The sequence below is a fragment of the Balaenoptera musculus genome, chromosome 2 (assembly GCF_009873245.2).
Source record: "Balaenoptera musculus isolate JJ_BM4_2016_0621 chromosome 2, mBalMus1.pri.v3, whole genome shotgun sequence".
Classification (NCBI taxonomy): Eukaryota; Metazoa; Chordata; class Mammalia; order Artiodactyla; family Balaenopteridae; genus Balaenoptera; species Balaenoptera musculus.
This window is the reverse complement of record NC_045786.1, coordinates 8,259,915-8,285,830: the sequence shown is the minus strand read 5'-3', so window position 1 is coordinate 8,285,830 and position 25,916 is coordinate 8,259,915. Positions and strand designations below refer to the sequence as shown.

Here is a 25,916-nt window from a genome sequence, read left to right as displayed (position 1 = left end):
GGGGAGGAAACTGATCACAGGCGCTGCATCAACATCAGCTGATGACAATCTATACCTGCCCCGTCACAGAGGGGTCTCCCTCAAACGTTCCCGTTTCCTCCCCTGCAGAGACTGGAGTCCACAGAGGCCACAGGCTGGATCTCTGATATTCAAATCACGCCCCCTGCTCCCCTGCAGGCCTGTCCTTTCCTCCCACCAGTGTAATGAATTAAAATATGACAATCTGATGGCAAAGAGCAGGGCCAAGACAACTGGGTAAATAAGCCACCAGCCTTTCCCCACATCAATGTCAGTGATTATTATCCTTGCGGTTATCATTATGGCTAGGAGCCACGCAGATCTTTCATGTTTTCTGTCTGAATCGCCACTTACCACTGCCCGCCTGAGGTTTCCCTAAAGCGCAAAAAAAGTAACTGCCACAGGACTTCCCTGGTGGCACAGTGATTAAGAATCCGCCTGCCAATGCAGGGGACACGGGTTCGAGCCCTGGTCCGGGAAGATCCCATATGCCGCAGAGCAATTAAGCCCGTGCACCACAACTACTGAGCCTGCGCTCTAGAGCCCGCGAGCCACAACAACTGAGCCTGCGTGCTGCAACTACCGAAGCCCGTGCGCCTAGAGCCTGTGCTCCGCAACAAGAGAAGCCACCGCAATGAGAAGTCCGCGCACCGAAACAAAGAGTAGCCGCGGCTTGCCACAACTAGAGAAAGCCTGTGCAGCAACGAAGACCCAAGTCAGCCAAAAATAAATATAATTAATTACTTAATTAAAAAAAAAAAGTAACTGCCACTTAATAGATTTCCACGTCATTAATGCCTTGACCTCCCCAGGTTGGGTTTAAATCCATGGGAACCTTCTCAGAGATGCTTCTGGGTTTGGCATCCCTTCTTCCCCGATGTGTGGTGGTGGTGGTGGTGGTGGTGGTGGTGATGGGCTGGGGGGAGGGGATGGGTCACTTCTGTTCTTGTAAGAATCTCCCAGGAGAAGATTCTGAGAATCACTAGGTTTTTAGAGGTCAATGGGAAAGAAGAAGACAGTTTCCTAGGCCTGGCCAGGAGTCTAAAGGGACGTCTCCCCTTCACTTTCACTGTTTCTCAGGAAGGGGCGAGGCTTGTTTGCTTCTGGCTACCCCCAGGCCCTGCTAGCAGGTTTCAATCTTTGTGACCCAAACCAACGGCCACCTCTTTCCTCCAGAAATTATAAATACTCCAAAGGAAACTATGCGTGGTGTTTAAATTGTCTGTTCAGGTAAAAATGTGGTTTTGGCAACTAAAAAAGTAGAACACCATTCACGATCACCTTAAATCTTACCTCCGGGCCACAGGACGTAATAAAATTCCAATAGACGTGTGTTTCTGTAGCTCCCACCCACTCTCAGCCAAACAGATGACCAATGGGAAATGAAAGAATCACAGGGAACCTGGCGCCATGTTGGTCTGGCTCCTGGCTTTCCCACTGGGCTGTCCCAGACTACACACAGCTTAATCCCAGTTCCGAGTTCTCAAGCAGGAAACAGACAACCTACCATCTTCTAGAACAAGGGCATCTGACAGGGAACTGTCTTCACTGGCAATATTTCCATCTGAGAAGACAAAAAGCAAAAGTCTATGAGGTGAGCACATCCCTTAGACAAAGCCCTATCTGTGAAAAAAGTGGGTTTCCCACCACCCCATACCCTCCTCTATCAGAAAACCACCCATGAAACACAATCAAAATGCTGTTGGGCATTTCTTTTGACAGTCCCTGTGGTGGGTCATGACTCACCCCCCATCCCTGACACTGCAATGTGCCCGGTCTTTGTTTCATTGGCAAAAACAATGCTCAGCAGTTTAATATCCAATATAAAGGCCACCTGGCCTGGCCAAGCCCCATCATCGTCCCAGCTCAGGGCGTGTTCTGACTCAACCCAAGGAAGTGAACTGCCGTTTGTTCTACACAAGTGAAACTAGGGCGAGGAGCTTGGTTTGGCTCATATGGCAGTAAATGGCTTCTCAATAAACTTCTTGAGTCATTAGCAGACAAAACAAGCTTCTAAATAAATACAGCTTCTCTCTCCAAAGCTTATTTTCATAGACACTATTCAATTAACCATGAGAACACACCCAGAGGGAGACAGAAAGATGATCCTCCCCCTTTAACAGCTGGGGAAACTGAGGGACGTCTAGGGGGGAGTGGTTTGTCTGAGGCTACGCTGCTCTCCTGGCTAAGTTAGCAAAAGGTCCCAGGTCTTTAGATTCCAAGCTTAAGGTTTTCTCTCTTCAAATAACAAACCAGGCTAAGGCGAGGAAGAAGAACATGAATCACTCCTCTAATTGAAGTGGGCTCGTCGTGTGATGAAACGTTATTTCAAGGAGGCAGCAAAATGGAGAAGGTACATCCTTGAGCGGTTAAAAACGAACGGCTACGGGCACAGATGGGACCAAGCTGGTCAGATAGCGATTTACAAACAGACTCTGCTGGCCGTCCTCACCGAATGGCCCTCACTGGGCAGGCCGGCAAACCACGCTCTTCTGTGGTCGACCAGCAGGACGTCCGTCCCTCCGGTGCCCTTCCCAGGCTCTGTCAGCCTTGCTGACGTTTCCACAGTACTGGGACCCCCCAAGTCCCTTCAAGGGGGCAGAAGGAGGTCCCAAGAGGCATTAGACAGAGGAGGGCTGGCTGAATGCAGCTCTGTTAGGGAAAGTGAAAAAGTCTTGGCCAGTGACAAAGGGACGAGGTGGAGAAGGATAGTTATTCCAAATTACCTAGAGCAAAAGGATTTTTCTTTATGATCTCTCTCACTTTGAACTAGGAATTCACTTTATTCATATCGCTTGATGAACTATGAACAATTAGGAGACACAGCCTTGACTAGCATCTTGGAGTCACCAGTAAATCATCCCTCCCCCAGGATGCCCACATTTTTAGGTTGCAGCAAAATATATCAATATATGTAACGGTGGTAAAATACGCATAATGTAAAATTTACCACTTTAGCCATTTTTACTGTACAGTTCAGGGGCAGTAAGTACATTCACATCGTTGTGCAGCTATCCCCACTGTCCACCTCCAGAACTTCTGTCATCTTCCCAAACTGAAACTCTGTCCCCATGAAGCAGTAACTCCCTGTTCCCCTCTCCCAGTGGCCCCTTGTAACCTCTCTTCTACTTTCTGTCTTCCTGGAGCAAAAATATTTTAAATGTGTATAAACTATGAAAGAAGACTTGATATATATTTTAAAGAATTTGGTAAACAATAAGCTGTATTCAGGGAACTATGTTAAACTATCCTGTAATAACCTATAAGCATCTGAAAAAGAATACACGTATCTATTCTTTTGTGAATCACTTTGCTGTACACCTGAAACTAACACAGCGTGATACAACACAACTATACTTCTATTAAAAGAAAAAGAATTTGCTGACTTAAAAAAAAAAAAAAGGATCATAATAGTTGGAGAGACTTGACGGTTGGTAGTGAATTCTGGGGTATTTCCTACTCGTGTTCACCGAATATAATCCCCACCCACTCCTAACCCCTCCTGATCAGAGTTTGGGGCTCTAGACCCCCAGAGGGGGGCAGTCCGGCCCTCCGTAGCTTAAGCGCTGGGACAGGAGCCCCTGGAGACAGAGGAGGACTGCGGGGATGCCGGCCTCAGGGTGCCTGAGCCACCCGGCTTTCCTTCCAGACCTGGGTAGGGTGACCAGGTCTCTGAGGACGCTGGAGCCTGGGCTGGCCCCGGGCTCAGCTCCCGGTGAGGGCTGAGAGGAGCGTTCTCCCAAGAGGCCATCAGGAGGGACAATGACCATCTGATTGGTGTAAATCCCCTTTCATCTCTGAATCTGAGTGCATGTTATTGCGCTCGTGGCTCTCAGGTCTCTCTAGTTTCATTTTATGGATGGAAAAATTAAGGCACAGGGTAGTTAAGCAGCTTGCCAGGTCGCTCAGGGGGTTGGGCTTTCGGTTCATGCCTTGGACGAAGACCCAGTCCTCTGAGGGTCGGTGGGGGAGGGCGGCGCCCACAGTGGGGAGTGGGCTTGGCACTGACCTTCGATGATCAGCGAGGCCCGCTGGGTGGGTTTCTTCCCAGACTTGACGCGGTTCTCGTTGATTGCGCTTTCAATCTCCTGCAGCTTCTTCAGTGCATTCAGGTAAGAGGTCTTCCTCTGCTTCTTCAGTTTCTTGCTGACGTTAGGGTCACTGGCCAGCCGGCGGGCAGCCTCCGTAATCTGGGACTGAATGGCAAACTCCCGCTCCAGGCGCTCCAGCTCGGCCTCCTGTGAGAAGGAGACCACACGTAGGGGGATGCCGAGCGGGTGACACCCGTCCTCCTGCGCCCGCGCCAGGCCAGCGAGCCTCCGTCCCTGGAGACACGCGTACAGGAAGCCAGCAGCCTCGGGCACCCACGCCAACCCGGCCCCGCCCCGCAGCGCCCCCTCCTCCGGTCCGAGGCAGCCAGGGCCCTGGACACGCCCACTTTTGAGACTCTCGGCCCCTGTTCCATCCTGGAGACACGCACCGTCCCTGAGAAGCTTCCTTGTTGCAGGCCTGGGGGTCACTGGGGTTCATTTCCAAGGTCTCCAGCAAGGCTCTCAAAGACCCAGCCTTCCTGGAGATCCAGAGCCCACCGGGTTGGTGTTTCCTTCCCATTTGGGGCAGAGGGGGCAGCGCTATTTTCAGAGTGGCCTCTGTCGTGCTTTGCTGGGGGTTTGCTACCAGGGGGCTCCCATGGGTGCCCCCCCTGCACACACGCCCTCTGCCTCTTGCATTTTGAGCCCTGCACGCTGGGCCTTACCCGCACTCACTCACGCCTCCTCTGGAAGCTCTTTCCGCAAGCTCCGGCCATCCGCTCACACCTGCCTCTACGTAAAACTTCCACTGGGTGACCAGCGGCCGCGCCCCAAGTGTGGACGGCCGGTGGTGGAGCCTGGTCCCCTGCCTCCTGGACCACTCTTGGGCACTCCTTCCTCTCCTGTGTGCCTCCCTCCCTCCCTCCCTCCTCTCTACCCCTCACTTTGGCCGAAAGGACCAGATGGATGAATGTTCCCTCAAAGGGAGTTTTGGACCCGGCAGAAATGCAGCTGTGGCTGCCAGAAGATGCCCGGTGGACCCAAAGGATGAAAGCAGGGCCAGCGTACTAGCTGTGGCTTCTCTGCGGCTCAGCTGGTGCCTTTTTCAAACACCGACCAGCGAGGCCAGGGGAGCCCAAGCACGCATCTTGCTCTGGGGGGATCCCCGGTCTGGCTAAAGCCCGAATGGAACGGATTTAACCGTGGAGGAGCAGGTCACCAAGTCTGCTGGAGCCAAGAGACCTTCCGAATTAAAGGCCGATACGAGAGCCTCGCCTCTCAGCCCCACGTGCCAGGCTGGGTGCCCCCATCAGGCACACAACTCTGAGCTGGACTTCACCTCCTCCTGAGCACCGAAGGGAGGGGGCCCAGGGGTGAGAGGGGAAGGTGAGGATTAAAGGAACTATCATTAACATTACGGGTCTAATAAACTCCCCAGTTCCTGCAAACGCCCGCTGCGTTTCTTCCCGGGAGAAGAGTGACGAGGTGGACTCCTGCCCAGGGCCTTGAGACAAACAAGTCACCAAGGACAAAGCCTCGCAGCTGCTCGCGGGCTGTCAGGGCAGCCCTGGCCCAAGACACCGACCCGGAGTTTTGTGGGAACCCCCGACAAACTCTTGCTACTTAAACCGAGCCCAGGACGAGGCCGGCAGCCCATCTGCGCAGATGGTTGCCTGCCGTGTGAACAAGGACGTCAAGGGCGTTCCCAGGAGAAACAGGCATTTCCCAGCGATGTCTGCAGAGGCAGGTGAGGAGGCAGGGATGCAGTGGGATTCTCAGGGAGCCTAAGTCATCTTTTACTGGAAAGTGTGAAGGAGGCACCACGAGTAGGTGTGATGGGACCTTGGGAAGAACAACGGGGTGCAGGTGGGTGGCACTCATTCATGCAGGGTCTCCCCTGGATCCTTTAGTGCAGGTGTCTGCCCAGCACAAGAGGACTGGAAGTTTCCAGGCAATTCGGATGACAGCTGGGTTTGAAAAATACTCCACCAGAGGGTTTCCTAAGTCCCACCGGCCCGCACCCCAGTTCTGACCCCGGTAAAGTCCCAGGCCCAGCCCCAGCCCAGCACACCTTCTCCGACACCTCCTCCTGTTTACTGAGCATCCAGCAGGTGTCAGCGCCGAGTTGAGTATTTTCCATGCACTGGCTCTCTTAATCCCAGCGACAGCCAGAGAAATGAGGGTTCCGAACTTCATTTTACAGAAGAGGAAAAGCACCTCCAGAGCTGGGTGAGGCATTCTGGCGCATCCACCAGTGCTCCCAGCACCCGGGGACGGGGCCCTGCTACCACAGATCTCAGGAGACCGAGCCACCCCTCCCACTGTCTCCAGGGCGCGTGCGTTCCCCTCTCAACTCAGCCCCATGCTCGCCCACTGCACGTGTCACGCGAGAACGTCGGTTCCCCTCGCTTTGTAAAAAGACTAAATACGCACAGAACTCCTGTCTCCACTGGCTTCGATTCCTGCCCTTTTAAGTCCTCTGCTCAATAGCATTGTAATGAGTAACTGTATTCGGAATAAATTTGGAAAGACATTTCCTGGATGTGCCCCTGGGGCCTGAGGTGTGCCTGGCCTTGAATTTCTCTTGGTTTGAGACTGGATCACTTATTAACCAGCTGGAGACCCAAGGCTCCCCTGCCCCCAGATCTGAACTCTCCAGTCCCAGCCCCCGCCGAGGTTTAGTCCAAAGAGGGTCAAGTGAGGGGTGCTTTGGGAAGGCGCAGTGTCTTGCTCACGCTCGGGCAGTGATTTTAGCAGCCGGGTGGAGTTAGGACCACCGAGGGCAGGCCCGACTGTCTTTCCCCGGCCAGCGGCATCGCTGCACCTGCTGGCGTGCCCTCAGTGTTCTTTCTTCTTTGGTCGTTTTCTGTCATAGATCAGACAGTACGCTTGGCTCTCAGTGACAAAGAGCTGGGAGAAGAACACATGAGTGTTACGGACTATTCTCCCATTAACTTTGCTGCTTGCGACAGGCCTGTTGACTTAGACACACAGCCTCCACAGAAATCCAAATGCTTACAGATTAACGCAAGGTGGCCAATCCAACCAATGGGAGCCACATACTGACCAAGCAGCTAACTTAAGAAAAGGTAAAAGGAGAGCAATTCAGGAGGAAAGAGGAAATGGCATCCGGTAGAACGGAAACATCCTTAATAGAATACCGAGGCGCCCTCACAAACGGGAACGTGAGGCGGGTGGAAGAGAATCCAGCCACAGAGAGAAGCACGTACCTCTCCTTTGGGCAGGATTTTCTGCTCGTCCAGTTTGAAGGCTGTCCCGATTCTTCTTCGAACAATGGGTGGCTCCTCTCCTGGATCCAGGGGATACTCCACGGGCAGTTTGCCCGTCAGCTCCTGCAGAAGTGTGACAGCACGAGGGGAGACGGAATCAGAGTGGGGTGCACGACCGGCTTCTAGGACATACACACGCACTTCAAAGCACAGGTTCAATGCACAGATTCGAAACCATAACCTTACGCAATACAATTTCATTTCTCCAAGAACGTAGGGGAATATAGTCCTTCCTTTCCAGAACAGAGGCACTTGGAAAAGATTTTCCCCAAAGTAAATTCCTGTCGGGGAAATAAAATCGCTACTGATTTTCATCATAAAAACCCGAATTTCATTCACTTGTTAATTTCACACGTGTCTGGCGTGTCTACTACGAACCTGTTGAGGCCACGCAGCCGGTAAGAGCAGAGGCAACATGAGATCTCTGGTCTTTCTGGCTCCAAACTCTGTGCTTATTTCACTGCACCAAATATCTGAGTTTAAAATGGGTCTTTCAAATGAGCTTTCTTAGGAAGCGTGGTATCTATATGGCAAATTCCAGAAAAGGGCATTATTATATAATTTAGAAACTGAGTATGAGTAATAATTATTCTACTCTGGCCAGATGCTCAAGGAACAGGCTGAGTTGAAAAGACATTAAATGTGTACAAATACGAGTTTCAGTCGAAACTGAAAATATAATCCATATTACTGACGAGGCCACTTAAAAAAAATCTGGTGTATGTGCGTTTGGGGCTCTGAAAATCTAACTGTTGTGAGTATAACGACAGTGAATTTAGTTGACAGACCACCGTGGTGACAATGGTCCCGGGCAATCGCTGAAAGGTCTGTGGGATGATTCAGGGTTAGAATTAGGCTTTCTATGAGCAGCTTATGTCTGGGCTCAATAGAGATCAAATCTGAGTCAGCAGCTAACCCACGTGGTAGAGTCCAGGCGTCCACTGCAAGGAGACACTTCCAGGGACCAGAAAACCCTGGGAGACCCACTGCCTGCCTCCAAGGGACCGGTGGCCCTTCCAGGCAGAGCCCAGCCCTGGTCTCTAGTCCCAAATCAACACAGAGGTTGCACAAAGACCCAAGGCAGGCTCTTCTCGGGAACTCCATCACCCATGCAGAAAGCTTCTGTGCCGGGCAGCCTCGTAAGGGCAGGAAAGCCCTGATCATCAGGTTCCACGGGCAGTCTGACCTTCTAACAGGAGGAGCGACATGGCTTCTCTGTGCCACTGCTGTGTGTACACATTGGGGTGTGTGTCTGTACACACTGGGGTATGTGTGTGTCGGGGGGGGGGTACACCTGGCATGTACAAGCACACCCACTCCCTGCGATCCTGGGCCTCTTTCCTCCTGAGTTCAGGCCACTGGGAAATGACCTCTTGGACTTTTTATTCCTCACTGTAAGCATTTCAGAGCACAGTGGCCAACTCTTTGAGTATGAAATGCTCTGCAATTTTCTTCCCTGTTTTCTTTCTTCTTTTTCTAAACGTGGTTCAAATGTCTCCCAAGTAGTTGTGTGTGTTTTCTGCAACATTTTATTTGCTTCCCTAAAAGTCTGCCTATAAATAACATATTGAGGATTTTATACTATTAGGACTTTCTTTACTTTGAAACTTATAAAAAGGAGGGAAAAGTTGTTAAAATGGCCATTGATTTATAACTCTAAAGAGCCTGTGGTTTTCTAACACAACATTGCAAATCAACTATAGTCTAATATAAAATAAAAATTTTTTTAAATCTATGAAAAATTTAAATGCTGTCTCTAAGTTTGTGAATTTAAGCTACTACAACGTAAAAGAAAAATTGAACAGCTGTATTAGTAATTAGTGCAAATTGAGAATCTGTATTGTCCCAGCGAGAGTACCAGGTCTCCCTAGAATAATGAAATAAAAACTTTAAAGAAGAAGAAGAACAAAAAAAGAGTCTTTGGTTTTAAAACAAAATATCTTTTTTAAAAATGAAGCTACTGATTTTCCACCATCTGCTTGGGGGTATTTGAGTCCAGGCCTTGATTCTCCATATTTAATCTGACATCACGTGTTAACGAGAGCTGCCTGGGGAAGGAGGAATTTAACACACTCTTGTGGAGGGCTCGGCCTGGTTCCCTTTCTCTTCTTATGTTGGTTATATTTTGCCAGATGCTCCCACAGCACCTCATTCTGGCTGCCCCACACCCCATGGGACAAAAAGTACTTCTGGATACCCTGAGCTGAGGGGGTGTGTGTGACACAGAAAGAGCAGGACAGAGTCAGGACAGAAGTTCTCCTGTCCCCTAACCTCAGAGGAGTCAGGACAATGTGGCCGGCTTCTCGTGAAGTTTCTTCTGCTGCTCAAGTTCTGTTTTCTGCTGTCCACATAGTAAGAAGCAGGAGCTCTGTTTTCCTTATTTTGCTTTTATTTTTACGAGAGGCACAGAGACCTTCACCAGACATGTTAACCTTGCCCGGACATGTTTCGCCAGTTTTCTGATGCTGATTCCCTGCTGGGTTTAGGGATGCTGCCTTTATTAAAAACACAACAAGGCTTTACAAATTATTAAATGCAGACACCCACACCCATGTTTTCTCAATCCTTCCAGCGTATTCTTTACAAAAAGATTGCTGATATTAACAGTATCTCAGAGCACATCCCCCAGCTGGGACAATTGCTTTCCCAATATTTGCAAAGGATTTGCGCTAATGTGGGTCTGCTTTGAGCCAGCTCCGGTTTGAATCAATCCAGAGCATAATTAAGCCAAATTGAACTGTAATATGATCTCATTCTGTGGCCCCTTGTTTCATTCTTCCTGGGGCAAGGCATTAGGATTGGGGGGAGGGGAGTAGGGCTCTTCAACTTAGTTTGGGAACCTCTTTCCACTTCCCTTTCTGAACTGTTGACCAACAGAGCTCCTTGTAATGTTATATACAGAACACTCTCTCTCCTGAGGGCTCCCACCCCATGGTGTCTGCGTGCAAGCACATGCACACGTGTGTGCATACACACATACGCACAATAACGCGAGATGCATTAAAAAAGCAAGTCTTGGGCTTCCCTGGTGGCACAATGGTTGAGAATCTGCTTGCCAATGCAGAGGACACGGGTTCGAGCCCTGGTCTGGGAAGATCCCACATGCCGCGGAGCAGCTAAGCCCGTGAGCCACGACTACTGAGCCTGCGCGTCTGGACAGCCATAAATAAAAAAATAAAAAATAATAAATAAAATTAAAAAAAAAAAAAGCAAGTCTTCAAACATGATAACAAGGAGTTGTGGAATAAGCAGAAGGTGGTGGAAATAGATGTTCAAATAAATAGAGACAGTGACCTGCCACAGTCTCTAAATCCCAATGAGACATGAGCCTTGTGTATATATACACTTGAGGAAGCATTGCTTTGCCTAAAATTAAAAGATTTTTTAGATGACTAGGCTAGGATTTCATTAACAAATAACTCATGTGGCCCAATATCCAAAAAACAAACGACCCAATCAAAAAATGGGCAGAAGACCTAAACAGACATTTCTCCAAAGAAGACATACAGATGGCCAAAAAGCACTTGAAAAGACACTCAACATCACAGAGAGAAATGCAAATCAAAACTACCATGAGAGGGGCTTCCCTGGTGGTGCAGTGGTTAAGAATCCGCCTGCCAATGCAGGGGACACACGCTCAATCCCTGGTCCGGGACGATCCCACATGCCGCGGAGCAACTAAGCCCGTGAGCCACAACTACTGAAGCCTGCGAGCTCTAAGGCCCGTGAGCCACAACTACTGGGCCCACACGCCACAACTACTGAAGCCCACACGCCTAGAGCCTGTGCTCTGCAACAAAAGAAACCACCGCAATGAGAAGCCCGCGCACCGCAACAAGGAGTAACCCCCGCTCGCTGCAACTAGAGAAAGCCCGCATGCAGCAACGAAGACCCAACACAGCCAAAAGTAAATAAATAAATTTATATTTAAAAAAAAAAACTACAATGAGATATCACCTCACACCGGTCAGAATGGCCATCATCAAAAAATCTACAAACAATAAATGCTGGAGAGGGTGTGAAGAATGTAATTCCTACTGTTGGTGGGAATGTAAATTGGTACAGCTACTATGGAGAACAGTATGGAGGTTCCTTAAAAAAATAAAAATAGAATTACCATACAATCTAGCAATCCCACGCCTGGGCATATATCCGGAGAAAAACTTGGTTCAAAAGTATACATGCACCCCAATGTTCACTGCAGCACTATTTACAATAGCCAGGACACAGAAGCAACCTAAATGTCCATGAACAGATGAATGGATAAAGAAAATGTGGTACATACATACAATGGACTATTACTCAGCCATTAAAAAGAATGAAATAATGCCATTTGCAGCAACATGGATGGACCTGGAGACTGTCATACTGAGTGAGATAAGTCAGACAGAGAAAGACAAGTATCATATATTGCTTATATGAGGAATCTAAAAAAAATAATACAAATGAACTTATTTACAAAACAGAAACAGACTCACAGACTTAGAGAATGGACTTATGGTTACCGGGGGGAAAGGCGTGGGAGACAGACTGGGAGTTTGGGTTGACATGCACACACTGCTATATTTAAACAGAAAAGCAAGAAGGACCTACTGTAAAAACAAACAAACAAACAACAACTAAAGGAAAAAAATGCATCATCCACCAAAAAAAAAAAAAAAAAGTGAAAGATTCACCAGATCATGAGTTTTGAAGGGGATTTTATATCAAGTGAAATCCTGATTTCCTTGTTGATCCCCAAAGGTGCTCCTCACTATGATTTCCAAAGATAAATCTGAAATACACTCAAGAGAAACAAAAGCCACCACAAGGATAAACTCAGGCACAAGATCTTAGGAAGCTGGCAAACCATTCCATCCAGCATGGGAACTATCATATGAGGAAATGCTTTATAAACTATGGGGCACCATGCAAATGTTGTTGTTTACAATTGTTATTATGACTGTTATTACTACTTGGCATTTGGCCCCTAGTGGGGTCCCTTTTGGGATTCTGCCAGGACCCACTTTCACTGCTGTCAGAGTGTTTTCATTATGGTCCAAGACTCCTGTTTCTGATGGGGCTCATCCCGGGGGCTGGGGGTCGTCAACAGAAGAGGGCTGGCTTCCCTCCTATGCCCTTTATGACGCCGACCCTTGCCTTTTATAAATACGTGAAGACAGATGAGGGCACAGACAACACAGAGTCCCACAGGACGAACCAGCCATGCTTACCGCTTCTCGTAGGCAGAGTCTCTTCAGCTCTTCCAGCCGCTGGCGAAGCGTTTCCTCCAGAGCTTCCTGCCTGGATTTCAAGGCTGCCAGCATGTCTTTCTTGGCCGACTGCGAGCTATCTGATTCCTGAGAACCTGTCAATTAACAGTGGGGTTACTAGGCCAGCTGACGAGGGGACGCACATCTGGACCACAAAGGAACTGAACCGGAGCCCACGCTGTGACTGTGGGATTTACCCCAGGAATCAAGAGAGTGTGAAATAAAACAGGTGCCCAGAGCTCCAAGGGTGAGGGGCGGATTCTCAGCACTTCGGGTAATTTACAGCTGGTCAGAAGGACCGGCGGGAAAATTTACACGCCTCTTCTTTGATTATCTTAAGATATGTCGCACACCCATTTCAATTTCACTAGCAAATTTTAATAGACTTTTTATGCCATGAAGGGGAAAGTAAAGTTTAAGCCAGCCATTTTAATACAAAGTTTTAATTTTTTCTATTTAAAAACGCTTGTTTTTGCTTAGTACAAAGATAACGCATGTTTATCATAAAAATTTTGAAAATGTAGACATGTATAAAAATAATCCATAAGCTAGTCACCCAGAGATAACCACTGTCTTGCATTTTCTTTTAGCCCTTTTACCTAAGCACATATATTTTAAAAATAAAATTAGATTTGTATTGTATTTTTTGAACTCGAGACTGTTAACATGAGCAAATTCCCTAATAAAAGTTATACATATTTTTATATGCAGCACAGAACTATCTGCTTGATGATTCAAATAGCAGACTGCTAGATAGGAAACCTTTGTGGAAGGCAAAAACTGTAAACCAAACAAAAGGAAAATATGCTGAAATGCCAACTGGAGAGATTTACGGTAGACCAGAGCATCATTTCTGGGCTGCAATGTTTGGATTCTGAAATAGGTTTCCTGCAGTGAAGCTATTATACCTTTTCTACCTGGATGGCTAGACAAGGCACCTTGACTCCCTAAGAAGGGAAAAGCTGCTTATTGCTTGCTTCTCGTGTCCATGGACAGCGGAAGTCTTAGAAATGGATGGGCATTACTGGGTGTGCCTTCAAGTGGCTCACATCACGCCATCTGCGACAGCATCAAACGACATCGAACACCTAGGTATCCATCTAATGGAAGATGGACAAGAGCTCTACAATGAAAAGTATAATACTCTGCTGAGAAAAACGAAAGACCTCAAACAAGAGAGAGATGTAGTCTGGTCATGGATTGGAAGCCAGACGTTGTAATGATGTCAATTCTTCAGGAACTAAATCAGAGAATCATTGCAATACCAGTAAAAATTCTAGCGGGATTTGTTGGAGGGAGGGGTAGGAATTGTATTTCCTTAGGAAACATTTCGGGACAATTCAGTGAATGAATGACAGATTTGACAATGATCCAATCAGAATTCCCAGAGTCGATTGTTCTGTTTCTTCCAGTGGTTAAAGAAGGCGTCTCAGAATCACAAGACTAGAAGGGACTTCTATGCTTTTGTATCAAAAACTCTGTGATGGGGACTTCCCTGGTGGTCCAGTGGTTAAGACTCTGCGCTCCCAACGTAGGGGGCCGGGGTTCGATCCCTGGTCAGGGAACTAGATCCCGCATGCCACGACTAAGAGCCTGCATGCCACAACTAAAGAGCCCGCATGCTGCAACGAAGATCCCCCAGGTGGCAACAAAGTTCCCGCATGCCGCAACTAAGACCTGGTGCAGCCAAATAAATAAATAAGTAATAATTAAAAAAAACAACAACCCTGTGATGCTCAAATCATCCCCATAAATATAAGATTTGACTCTTATTTAGGCTCTGAGCAGGAATCCCCATATTCCCTCAATTACCAGGCACCTAAGTTCTTATAACCCTAATCTTCAAGAATTCTCAGTGTTTAGGTACAATACATTTTGACTCATTCTAGCTTGAAATAGAGAATCTCCATCACTGCGGGAATGTACCATCTTTATGCCTCCACAGTAGCTAATAAATATTAGCTTGAATAAACAAACGAATAAATGTTGTCAATCGTATGGTTGGATGCTATAATTAAGTTGTATCTCATCTCCGTAAAGAAATCTAGTACCTGTAGGTTGTTTCTTTATAGAATCGACCTTCCAAACTTTTAATCATTTTTGTAGCTCTTTCCTGGATTTCGTCCTGCTTCAATCGCATGTTTCCAAATTCAATAGCAAACTCAAGCGAAAGCTTGACCCTCACGAAGGCTCCATTACCTCATGGTTCTCAGATACTAAATCCACATGGTGTCGTACTCATGTGACACATGGCTGGACATTATTGCAGGCTCCCCGTTTTGAAATGCTTCAGGTTTTCTACCCCCATAAGTCAATTACCCTGAGCTTATTAGTCCTGAACTATCTCCAGTCTACATTCATCTAATGTAACACAGCTAAATCATTTTGAATCTTAATCTTGTTCCCTGAGTCACAGTCACCAATCACAGGTGAAGACGCAGGAAAATTTAATGAGCTACGCTCTATTATTCCATCATCTAAAGAATTAATAAGAAGGTAAAATAATACTGGAAGGAAGTCAGACTTTAGATTTAAAAAACAGACCTGGGGAAACTTGGGTCCAAGAAGATGAAAGGATTTCTAGCACAAATGAAAAATTCACTGTTTTCCCTCTCACCCCTGCCTAACCTCTCACAATAGGAGATGATGATTTATGAAGTCAAATCTAAGAATGAACTATATTCAAGAATGGCAAAAATCACAACATTAAACTCCTGGTGGTAAAGCCCAGAATTTTTGGATGATCTGATCTCTAGTTATGGATTAGTTAAGCTTTGGTCTTGAGCTCATTAGCAGTACCTAAATTATGATTACTTATAATAATTAGCCTAAATACCAAACCCATATAAGACAGAGTGATGGCTCAAGAGGCCTTCTCCGTATCTGGCACCACTAATGCTGGCTGGCTCTGCTTCACACCTTTATTCTTGAAGTTGCTTCACGAGGAATATGGTGCCAGGTACCAAGTCAAGTCTTTGCAAAGTAAGTGAGTTGGCCTGGCTTAGACATGCAGAGTTCCATTTTCATCTAACCTGGATGGTGGGTAAAGTGTAAAACGATCTGGTTTTAATGCACTCTAAACCACTCACTAGACGGGTGACCTTGGACAAGTGACCTGCCCTCCTCAATCTGCTGTAAAGACTAATGAGATCACGCACATTCGGCATTTAGCTTGTACCTGTGACAGGTAAACCCCCCCGTATCTAGGGTGGACTTAACTTGAGTGAGTGCACATACCCACACAGGGACATTCCGGCTAGAATTAGAAAGACAGAAATGATTGAAATGACTTCCTCACCATTACTCAAGGAGCCATTTGCCAAAGAAGAGAAGCTCTGTGCAACACAGCTACCACTTGGGCTCCAAAGCTCATCTTTAGAAGGAGCAACAGAGGTCTAGGCACTGTTTTCAAATTTCGTTTCTTGAGCCCCTGGGTTTGCATTTATGCCTTTGGTGCGCCTGTGGATGAGGCTGGGACGGAGTCAAGGGGTTCGGCAGGCTCTGGGGCCCCCCACTCCACCCTCGAGCTAGGGCAGCTCTGCAGTGGGGTTCTTGTCACAATGCGTTTGAAAAAGAGGTTCCCGGTGCCTCTGTTTCTGTAAAGGAAATGCACCGTCTGGGCAAGCGTGCTGAGTGCTGAGAGCTGCTCTCTTTTGGAGCTTGTCGGATCTGAAGCTGTCGGGCGGTTACCTGCAACCAGGCCAATGTGGCAACCCTGGGGGGGGGCAGCCGAGTGCCCAGGGACGAGATGACCACACCAATAGCACAGAGCACTGACAGAAACTGAAGAGTATCAGAAGAAGGAGCCCCAAGTGCTCTGAGATGTTGATGCTGTCACCCTCTAGACATCCCCTGAACGGCACGCGTGACATCTGAAAGGAAGGCCAGCCAGAGAGGCAGAAATCGGGAGGCAGAGAGTCACTCTTCATCGTCCCAAGTGACAGAACAGAACGAATCCAGGGAGAAACGCAGTCAGAAGAGCCTCAGGGGCGCAGGGCAACGAGACTCTTGCAAACTAAAGGTTTGTGAGCACATCTAAAATGATTCTAGACACAGAAATAATTTCCAGTCGGCAGCTGCACTTGATGAACGGTATAGAAGCTCTCAGTTACTATGATTTGCCCATTTCCGGTTACGTGAACACACACATGCCTTTTCACAGGCAACCCCACGCCAAGGTTATACATTTAGCCCCTTAGAAATTAACAAGATGGAAATCCACTATCTCTGAGAGGAGCAGTGAAGGATAAAAGACACCTGGATTTCCAACACGTGTCAGCTGTTAATTGGTGTCAGATCTCGGGTTGTTAACCTCTCAGAGCCATGATGTCCCCAACTAGAAAATGACCAGTTAACTAACCCCCAAGATTCCTCCAAACTCGAAGAATCTAGCACTGAAATAAACAGCTTACTGAGGCAGTTCCCTCTCACCTCTAGCAGTCATTTGTGCAATTTTTACAAAAGGACCCTTACATACGGCGCCATCTTTCTCCTCTTTTCTTTCCCATCTCCGCCTCCAGAACAGACACGCATCCCTCCAACTCTGGTCCTTCTCCCAGCTATTGCTATAGTTTGCTTCAACTCAAAAGGAAATGTCTAATTATCAACCAGCACCTAAAGGACTGACCTCTGCATCTTATCAACAGGCCAAAGCAAATTATCTGTAAACCTGAATACTAAGTAAGAGTTTAATCTGAGCTTTGTTTGGGATTAATGAAGTACGAAGATGGATGGATGCTCTCTACCGAAGCCAGAAGAGTGAGATTTCAAAATGTAGAGAGTGACAGAGCAGTAGCCAAGTGCTAGTTGGAAAGGACTGTCCAAGCATAATCAACTGGTGCACGAACCCAAGGAAAAACAGGAGTGACTGGAATGCTTTTGAAAGATCTAAGTAGCGAATAAATACTTCGTTGTTGGTGGTGGTCAAACTTTCAAGTAGCACCAAGTTTGTAGGAAAGAGTGATGTGAATACACCTCGGGAAACGTCAACTGGTCTGGTAGCTTCCGGAGACTTCTGGTAGTAGTTTAGAGCTAACAAGTCAGGGCTTGTGTCCCAGCTCTGTGCCATACTAGTTGTGAGGACTCGGCAATGTCACATGACTGCTCTAAATCTGTTACCTCCCTTCTCATATGGGAATGAAAACAGGACTTCTGGGCTTCCCTGGTTGTTCAGTGGTTAAGAATCCACATGCCGGGCTTCCCTGGTGGCGCAGTGGTTGAGAATCTGCCTGCCAATGCAGGGGACACGGGTTCGAGCCCTAGTCTGGGAAGGTCCCACATGTCACGGAGGAACTAGGCCTGTGAGCCACAACTACTGAGCCTGTGCGTCTGGAGCCTGTGCTCCACAACAAGAGAGGCTGCGATAGTGAGAGGCCCACGCACCACGATGAAGAGTGGCCCCCACTCGCCGCAACTGGAGAAAGCCCTCACACAGAAACGAGGACCCAACACAGCCAAATAAATAAATAAAAACAAATAAATAAATAATAATTAAAAACAAAACAAAACAACAAAAAAAGAATCCATCTGCCAATGCAGGGGACACGGGTTCGAGCCCTGGTCCGGGAAGATCCCACAGGCTGCAGAGCAACTAAGCCCATGTGCCACAACTACTGAGCCTGCGCTCTAGAGCCCATGAGCCACAACTACTGAGCCCATGTGCTGCAACTACTGAAGCCCGCGTGCCTAGAGCCCGTGCTCCGCAACAAAAGAAGCCACCGCAATGAGAAGCCCACACATCGCAACGAAGAGTAGCCCCCGCTCGCCGCAACTAGAGAAAGCCCGCGCAGCAACAAAGGCCCAACGCAGCCAAAAAATAAATAAATAAATAAATAAATTTAAAAAACAGGACTTCTTCAAAAGTTGGGAGAATCAAATGAGATTGATTCGCATTGGCTTGCAAGATGCTTAGAACAGAACGTAATAGGCACTACATGACTATTTGTAGTTATTTGTATTCAGGAGTGTCCCCTGGCCTTTGTTAGGAGTTGGCACCCCAATTCTGGGGAGTCTCATAATGTAAAAGAGGAAGAACAGTGAATAGGCAAGAAGCTGGAAGGCTGGTGGAAGGTGCACATGCAGGAAACTCGGGAGAAGAAGGGAAGGGAGGGGATTTTTACAGAACTCCTGGTAGGAGCTTCCCACACGTTCTACTTCATTTCATCCTCACAGAAACATTATCCCCATTTTCATAGAAGAGGTCATTGGGAAGTTAGGAGGCAGAGCTGGGGTTCCAACTTGGCGGTTTGGTCTGCTGCATCCCCAGAATGGAAGCACCATGAGGGTAGGAACTGGGTCTGGCTGTAATAAACACGGTTACTGTGCCAGCCTATCTGCCTCTCCAGCCCAGACCCTTTCTGCGGGACCGCACGGAGGAACACGTAGGCAGAGAGGAGGAGCCCACGGGTCCTTCAGATGCGCCAAGGAAGCCACAGAAGTCTCTGAAGCACCTTGTGTGTGCAAGGTGGGGTGGGGGAGACAGGTAACTGGACGTGGGTCCAGCCCTCAGAGAGCCTGGGGTCCGGCCATGAAAAGCTGTCCAGTGGGAGGAAGGAGGAGATGAGCCACGCACTTGAAGGGGAGAGATGGCAGCTGCCACATCCCGAGGCCAATTAGGCAATTAACCTGCAGGGCTGATGAGGTCTGAGGAGGCTGAGTCGCCCTGTGGTCCGCTGCCAGGATGATCAGCGTCGGATTAGTTCTCTGGAAAACCTTTCACCCTGCTTACTGCTCAGTCAATATCTCTTTGAATGAACCCAGACTGAAAATGTCTTTTGTTTTTGGCTATCTGATGATCATTTTTCAATCCACATCCTTTATAGAAATAGGTCACTCCTCAGCTGGCTGGAGAGGAGGAGAAAAAGATCTGACCCCAAAGAAGACAATTCCAATCCAAACACAGCCGGGAGTGTTTGAATGATGCACTGAAGATCAGAAAGTCACTTTCAGTGGGTCTTTGGAAATCTCCCGAGTGAACTCCCGGATGCTAGGGATGTTGTTGGCGGAGATATTTCTGCCAACTCTGGAGAAACCGCCTCTTGGACTTTCTCGTGCTCCAGCTAGGGAACTCCAGATGTCGCCCAGTGGGCAGCTGGTGCCCTGGGGCAGGATGCGTGGGGAGGGCCAGCTCACACAAACGGCAGCTCCCCTCCCAGCCGGCAAACGTGGGGAAGGATGTCCTCATCGGGCTGAGATGGAGAACGTGCTCCAATCTTTCAAAAGACTCTGGGCTACTCTGCACCGGATATGAGAACGCATCCTCTTAAACAGAATGTTGTCAGGAACCGGGGCTCATCTGTTTTTACACAGATGGAATTCTGATGACCAGCCCCGCTGATCTCAGGAGACAGAAGGGGTTCTTTCCTCTCTGAAAGCAGGGGAAATTTGAAACAAACAGTACCCCAAAGAAGAAAGAAATCTGTTGTCCTAAAAGTAAGGGAAGGAAATGACAATCTGTCTGTTTAGACTTTTACGGAAAAAAAAAAAAAAAAGAAAGTAGGCATATTCCCAGCAGATCTACAAAAGCTGTTAAGGAAAAGTTTTGGCAGACACCCCAGGAATAAATACAAGGGAAAAGGTCTGAACCCTTTATGATGAAGAGATATTTATTTGCCTTACAAATCCTCAATTATGAATTCCTTACAGAAAAGATGTCCTAAGAGAACATGGGAAATAAAGCCACCTGGCAGATTTCAGGATAACTGTGTGTGATCTCTGGAGAGCGTCTCAGGGAATGAAATGTGATTTTTTCACATGAAAAGTGCACGCCTGGAGAACTTTTCATTAGGGTCGGATATTTTAAAAATAAAACAGTGCATGTAAAAGAGCAGTGAAATGGGAGCGCTTTGAAAATAAACACCATTTGGTGGCAGCGAAGAGTCTCTGGGACTCAGAAAAAAAAAAAAAGTGCTCAGTGGCACTTTCACCAAAGGGTGAAGGGTACAAAGATGATTAAAGAGAGAAAGGTTCGGGGTTGGGGGATAGGGAGGGAGGAAGAGAAGTGAACCACTGATTTAAAAAATTAGCAGCATCTGGTAAATTACCTAGTTGAAACTACTGTTATGAGTTAATTTATACAGTTTCCATTTCTTATACTGTGAAATAAGGGGGCTTATCCTTCTGGCTCCAAGATTCTGTGATTCGACTGTAATATTGAGAAGGCTGGTCTCAATAAATGGGAAGAGAGAGCAAAGGCTATGGGAGGGGACGGCAATATTTCTTTTTCAGTTTTTAAAATTCCATCAAAGTCGTTCACTTAGGTTACAGATTATCATTCTGCCCTGGTTTTCTTTAGCAGGCAAATATTCCTTTACACGAGAGGGTGTAACTATATCAGTATAAATGGCTTTATTAGGTTTGTTTTTACCCCCAGTGAGAGAGCAGAAAGGGACAACCATTCTGTCTTCTCACAATTTTGACTCAGGCCCGTCCTGCTCAAGCCACGGCCAGAAACATCCATTCCACAGAAAGAGATTTCGCAGCCCTCACCGGTTACACAGTCCCATATAAACACACCCTGGCAGAAGGCGAGCCCTCTGGCAGTGCTGCCGGCTAAGCCCATCTGCAGGGCACTGAGCCCGGGACCAACACGAAAGGCCCCTGGAATCCTGGGCATCATTAGACTTAAGAGACAGGCAGCCGATAACAGAACCTTTGAAAGGCTGGAGAGAAACAGAGGGAAGAGATAGAATGAGAGCCAAAAAGAAAGCATGAAAATGGCACTTCCCTGGCAGTCCAGTGGTTAAGACGCCATGCCTCTAATGCAGGGGGCGTGGGTTCCATCCCTGCTTGGGGAACTAGGATCCCACATGCTGGGCAGCAAAAAAACTGACAAAGTTCCATCGACAGACAAATGGATAAAGAAGATGTGGTACACATATACAATGGAATATTACTCAGCCATAAAAAGGAACGGAATTGGGTCATTTGTAGAGACATGGATGGATCTAGAGACTGTCATACAGAGTGAAGTAAGTCAGAAAGAGAAAAACAAATATCGTATGTTAACGCATATACATGGAATCTAGAAAAATGGTACAGATGAACCGGTTTGCAAGGCACAAGTAGAGACACAGATATAGAGAACAAACATATGGACACCAAGGGGGGAAAGTGGCGGGGGGTGGTGGTGGGATCAATTGGGAGCTTGGGATTGACATGTATACACTGATGTGTATAAAACAGGTAACTAATGAGAACCTGCTGTATAGCACAGGGAACCCCACGTTGCTGTACAGTAGAAACTAACACAACACTGTAAAACAACTATACCCCAATTTAAAAAAAATTGACATAAAATAATTGCAAAACATAAAGGAAATAAATTTGAATTGTAGGAATAAAATCTATATTTAAAAAAAAAAGGATGAAGATGAAAAGAAGAAGAAAAAAGCCCCCAAACATCATGTGATTGATACCAACTTCAGGCCGTGTATTTTAAGCTGAATACAGCCCTGACCACAAAGCTGGCAGACCCCTATCAGATCAGTTCTCTGGAAGGAGAGACAGCAAACAGCTGGCACCCTCGTTATTATGTTAGTTATTAATAAACTGCCCAACAATGGCAGGAAGTGCTGGCATTCAGAGAGGGCGAACGTGTGAAGAGTTGAGTCATGGACGTGGATGGGTCCCAGGCAGAGCAAGCCCTACACTCAGTACAACATGTTTTTCTCCAGAGCGGAAAGGGTCAGACAGAGCCGGGGGATCCCAGCAGACTGCAGGGTTTTGTTATATTTCGTTTTTTTTTTTTTAACCAAATATCCATCACCACATTCTTTGCAATCCTGCCCTTGACAATGAAGATGACTCAACTGCTGTATCATTAATCCCACAGCCCAATTCCTATTTATAGACACAACATGCCATTTTGTTTTTGGAGACAGTGGGTGGATTCTGGCCCTGTATTTCCATTCAAAAAGCCAGCATCAGTCTCATTGTTCTATTCCTCTAAGAAAGGATGTGCAGTAACATTTTTTTGTTTGGGGGCAGTTAATGCACAACCCACATGGGCCTGCAGAACACAGGGTGTCTCCTAAGCAAGTCTGTGCCATTTTCTTTAAATCAGCTGAGAGCAAAAACACATCTCCCTGAGCCCCTCCCCTCCTACTGAAACCAGAACTGTCCTGGGATGGCAAATTCCAGAAGCAACGCTGGGACAATCCTATACTTTTTCTCGCTTTCAGAGGAGCTATGGAAAGGCCGTGCATGTTCAGCATGCAGTTGTTTTGTTTTTTCTTTTGTCATTCCATTTTTTTCCCCTTTCCCATCTGTTTTTGAGATTTCAAGAAATGGGGGTAAGGAAGAGAGGAATAAACCCTTTAAAGTTCCCACAGAAAGGATTTCGGATGCTTTTTCTGAATTCTGAAATCATCATCATCACCAAATGTTTTGAATTCACAGTTGTCCTCTCAAACTCCATCTGAACCCTGGAAAATCTGGAGGCTCTCCTAGGGCACAGTGACTACATCGTCCCCTGCTTGTCACCACCCCGCCCCTCCCCCCCCGCAGTGGTCAGGCAACAGGCTGGCTGGTTACCCAGAGGTGCAGAGCTTGTGAGGAGACCAAGATGGGGGCGGGGGTGGGGCTCTGCCGGCCTGGAAGGGGGGCTGCGCCCTGAGCTGCCTCACCGTCCCTTCCTCCAGGGGATGCTCTGGGACAAGGGTCCTCACCTCCTTTCAAAGCCTGCCTGCCGGAGCCCCTTCACGAATGGATTTGGGACGCGGGTTCCATAACCTTCCTAGGGTCTGAATCTCATCCAGTGCAATTCTGGGAGGTGAGGGCTTGACCCCTTTTAATCCGACACAGCTCAGAAGGCTCAGCACCTCTAAGGGTCTCTACTAGGACTACAGGTCTCCCACGGGACAGCCCTGGGTGTTACCGCCGAAGAACTCAGAGGGTCTTGGCCCCGAGCCTTAGTAAATCATTTCAACTCTGCAGACCTTTTCTTTTTGAGATGTTAGCCCCTGGCTCAGGTCATTAATAAGTGTGGACTTCTGACTTCTTTAATGATATCAATAACATTTCTTTAGCATCTGAGACCTCAGATAGCTTTAAAATGACTGAAGTCCAGTACTTTGTAATGATGTACTCTTGTTAAATAGGAAAATCACCTTCAAAGTTACTAAGAGTTGGAAATATTTTATCTCTGTTTTACATCAGTAAATAGTATGCAAACTCTTTGAGGAGAGAAGCTGTAACTTTTTAAATGTTATGCATAGTCCCTAGCAAAGTTCGGGAGCTAGAAAAAAGGTTTATACAGTAGCAATATCACAGTGTGGTTACACGGCTCAGTTACGGCACAATTTGGGTACAGACAAGGGTGGAAGGATAAATGAAAGATAATGAGGAAGGATGGTATTTGCAGGAGGAGCCTGATCTGACAAGATTAACCTCTGAAGGTCTGATACCATCATGACAAAAGCGATACAGTACAATTTGAGGGAAAATGTTAGTGGCAGGTTTATGAAGGATCTTGGCAAGGAACGGGATCTTACCACACACTCTGGGAATGTAGAAGGGTCTTAAAATGCAGCACATGCAGGATTCTTACTAGTATCCTTCAAAATTTAATTTTAATAATCGTGTATCATTGACATCAGTCTTGGTGATGATTTTTTAAAATTTGACACCAAAAGTAAAAATAAGCAAATGGGACTACATCAAAGTAAAAAGCTTCTGCACAACAAAGGAAACCATCAACAAAAAGAAAAGGCAACCTACTGAATGGAAGAAAATATTTGCAAATCATATATCTGATAAAGGACTAACATCCAAAAAATATAAAGAACTTATACAACTCAACAACAAAAGACAAATCCAATTAAAAAATGGGCAGAGGATCTGAACAGACATTTTCCAAAGAAGACATACAAATGGCCAACAGGTACATGAAAAGATACCCAACATCAGCAGTCATCAGGGAAATGCAAATCAAAACCACAATGGGAAATCGCCTCACATCTGTTAGAATGGCTATCATCAAAAAGAACACAACAAATGTTGGCGAGGATGTGGAAAAAAGGGAACCCTCATACCCTGTTGGTGGGAATGTGAGTTGGTGCAGTCACTATGTCAAACAGTGTGGAGGTTCCTCAAAAAACTAATAATAGAGCTACCGTATGACCCAGCAATTTCACTTCTGGTTATTTATCTGAAGAAATGAAACAGTAACTGGAAAAGATATCTGCACCCTCACATTCATACCAGCATTATTCACAATAGCCATGACAAGGAAACAATCTCAGTGTCCACCAGTGGATGAATGCATAAAGAAATTGTAACTATAACACACACACAACGGAATATTATTCAGCCATAACAAAAAAAATGAAATCTTGCCATTTGCGATATAAATGGACCCCAAGGGCATTATGCTAAGTGAAGTATATCAGAGGAAGACAAATACCATTTGATCTCACTGATACATAGACTTTAAAAACAAACGAACTAAAACCAAAAAACCCTGAGCTCACAGATAAAAAGAACAGACTGGCGGGTGTCAGAGACAGGGGGTGAGGGTGGGTGAAATGGGTAAAGCGAGTCAAAAGGTACAAATTTCCAGTCAGTAAATAAATGAGTCATGGGGAAATCATGTAAAAAATTTAAAAAACCGTGTATGGAACAACTACTGAGTGTTAGGCACAGGGTTAGAGGTAGCAGAAAGAATTCTCAAGTGATCATCAGTTTCTCAAAATGCTTTTCAGGATTATTTATCAGACACCATCTTTTTTTTTTTAGCATTTGGCAGTAGGTGAAGGAGAGACAATAATTGATCCAATAGGGTAGTAGGTTATTTGTATCTTATTTCCTGAGTGAGAGGTAGATCATAGGGTCTGGAAAGTGTCATAAAAAGAGTACTTAGGGGCTTCCCTGGTGGCGCAGTGGTTGAGAATCTGCCTGCCAATGCAAGGGACATGGGTTCGAGCCCTGGTCTGGGAAGAGCCCACATGCCGCGGAGCGGCTGGGCCCGTGAGCCACAATTACTGAGCCTGCGCGTCTGGAGCCTGTGCTCCACAACAAGAGAGGCCGCGATAGTGAGAGGCCCGCGCACCGTGATGAAGAGTGGCCCCCACTTGCCGCAACTAGTGAAAGCCCTTGCACAGAAACGAAGACCCAACACAGCCTAAATAAATAAATTAATTAATATTAAAAAAAATGGAGTATCATTAATAATAACTAAGTATTAAATGCTTATTCTGAAAAAAAAAAAAAAGAGTACTTAGGGCTTCCCAGGTGGCGCAGTGGTTGAGAATCTGCCTGCCAATGCAGGGGACATGGGTTCGAGCCCTGGTCTGGGAAGATCCCACATGCCGCGGAGCAACTAAGCC

The 25,916-nt window shown here is 46.8% G+C and overlaps 1 protein-coding gene across 10 annotated transcripts in view; it reads right to left on the bottom strand.

Moving 5' to 3' along the window:
- Window positions 1-25,916, bottom strand: part of FRMD4A (FERM domain containing 4A) — a 468,321-nt gene that overhangs the window by 22,509 nt on the left and 419,896 nt on the right. For all 10 annotated transcript variants that reach the window (XR_005018889.1, XR_005018890.1, XR_005018891.1 and 7 more), the window contains 4 exons: window positions 12,553-12,686; window positions 7,280-7,402; window positions 4,028-4,256; window positions 1,526-1,582 (listed from right to left, as the gene is read on the bottom strand). Coding sequence is in view for 7 of the 10 variants with exons in the window: in XM_036844689.1 (XP_036700584.1) it covers window positions 1,526-1,582; window positions 4,028-4,256; window positions 7,280-7,402; window positions 12,553-12,686 (543 nt within the window). In the remaining 3 variants the exon portion in view is untranslated. The remainder of the gene's footprint in view (window positions 1-1,525; window positions 1,583-4,027; window positions 4,257-7,279; window positions 7,403-12,552; window positions 12,687-25,916) is intronic.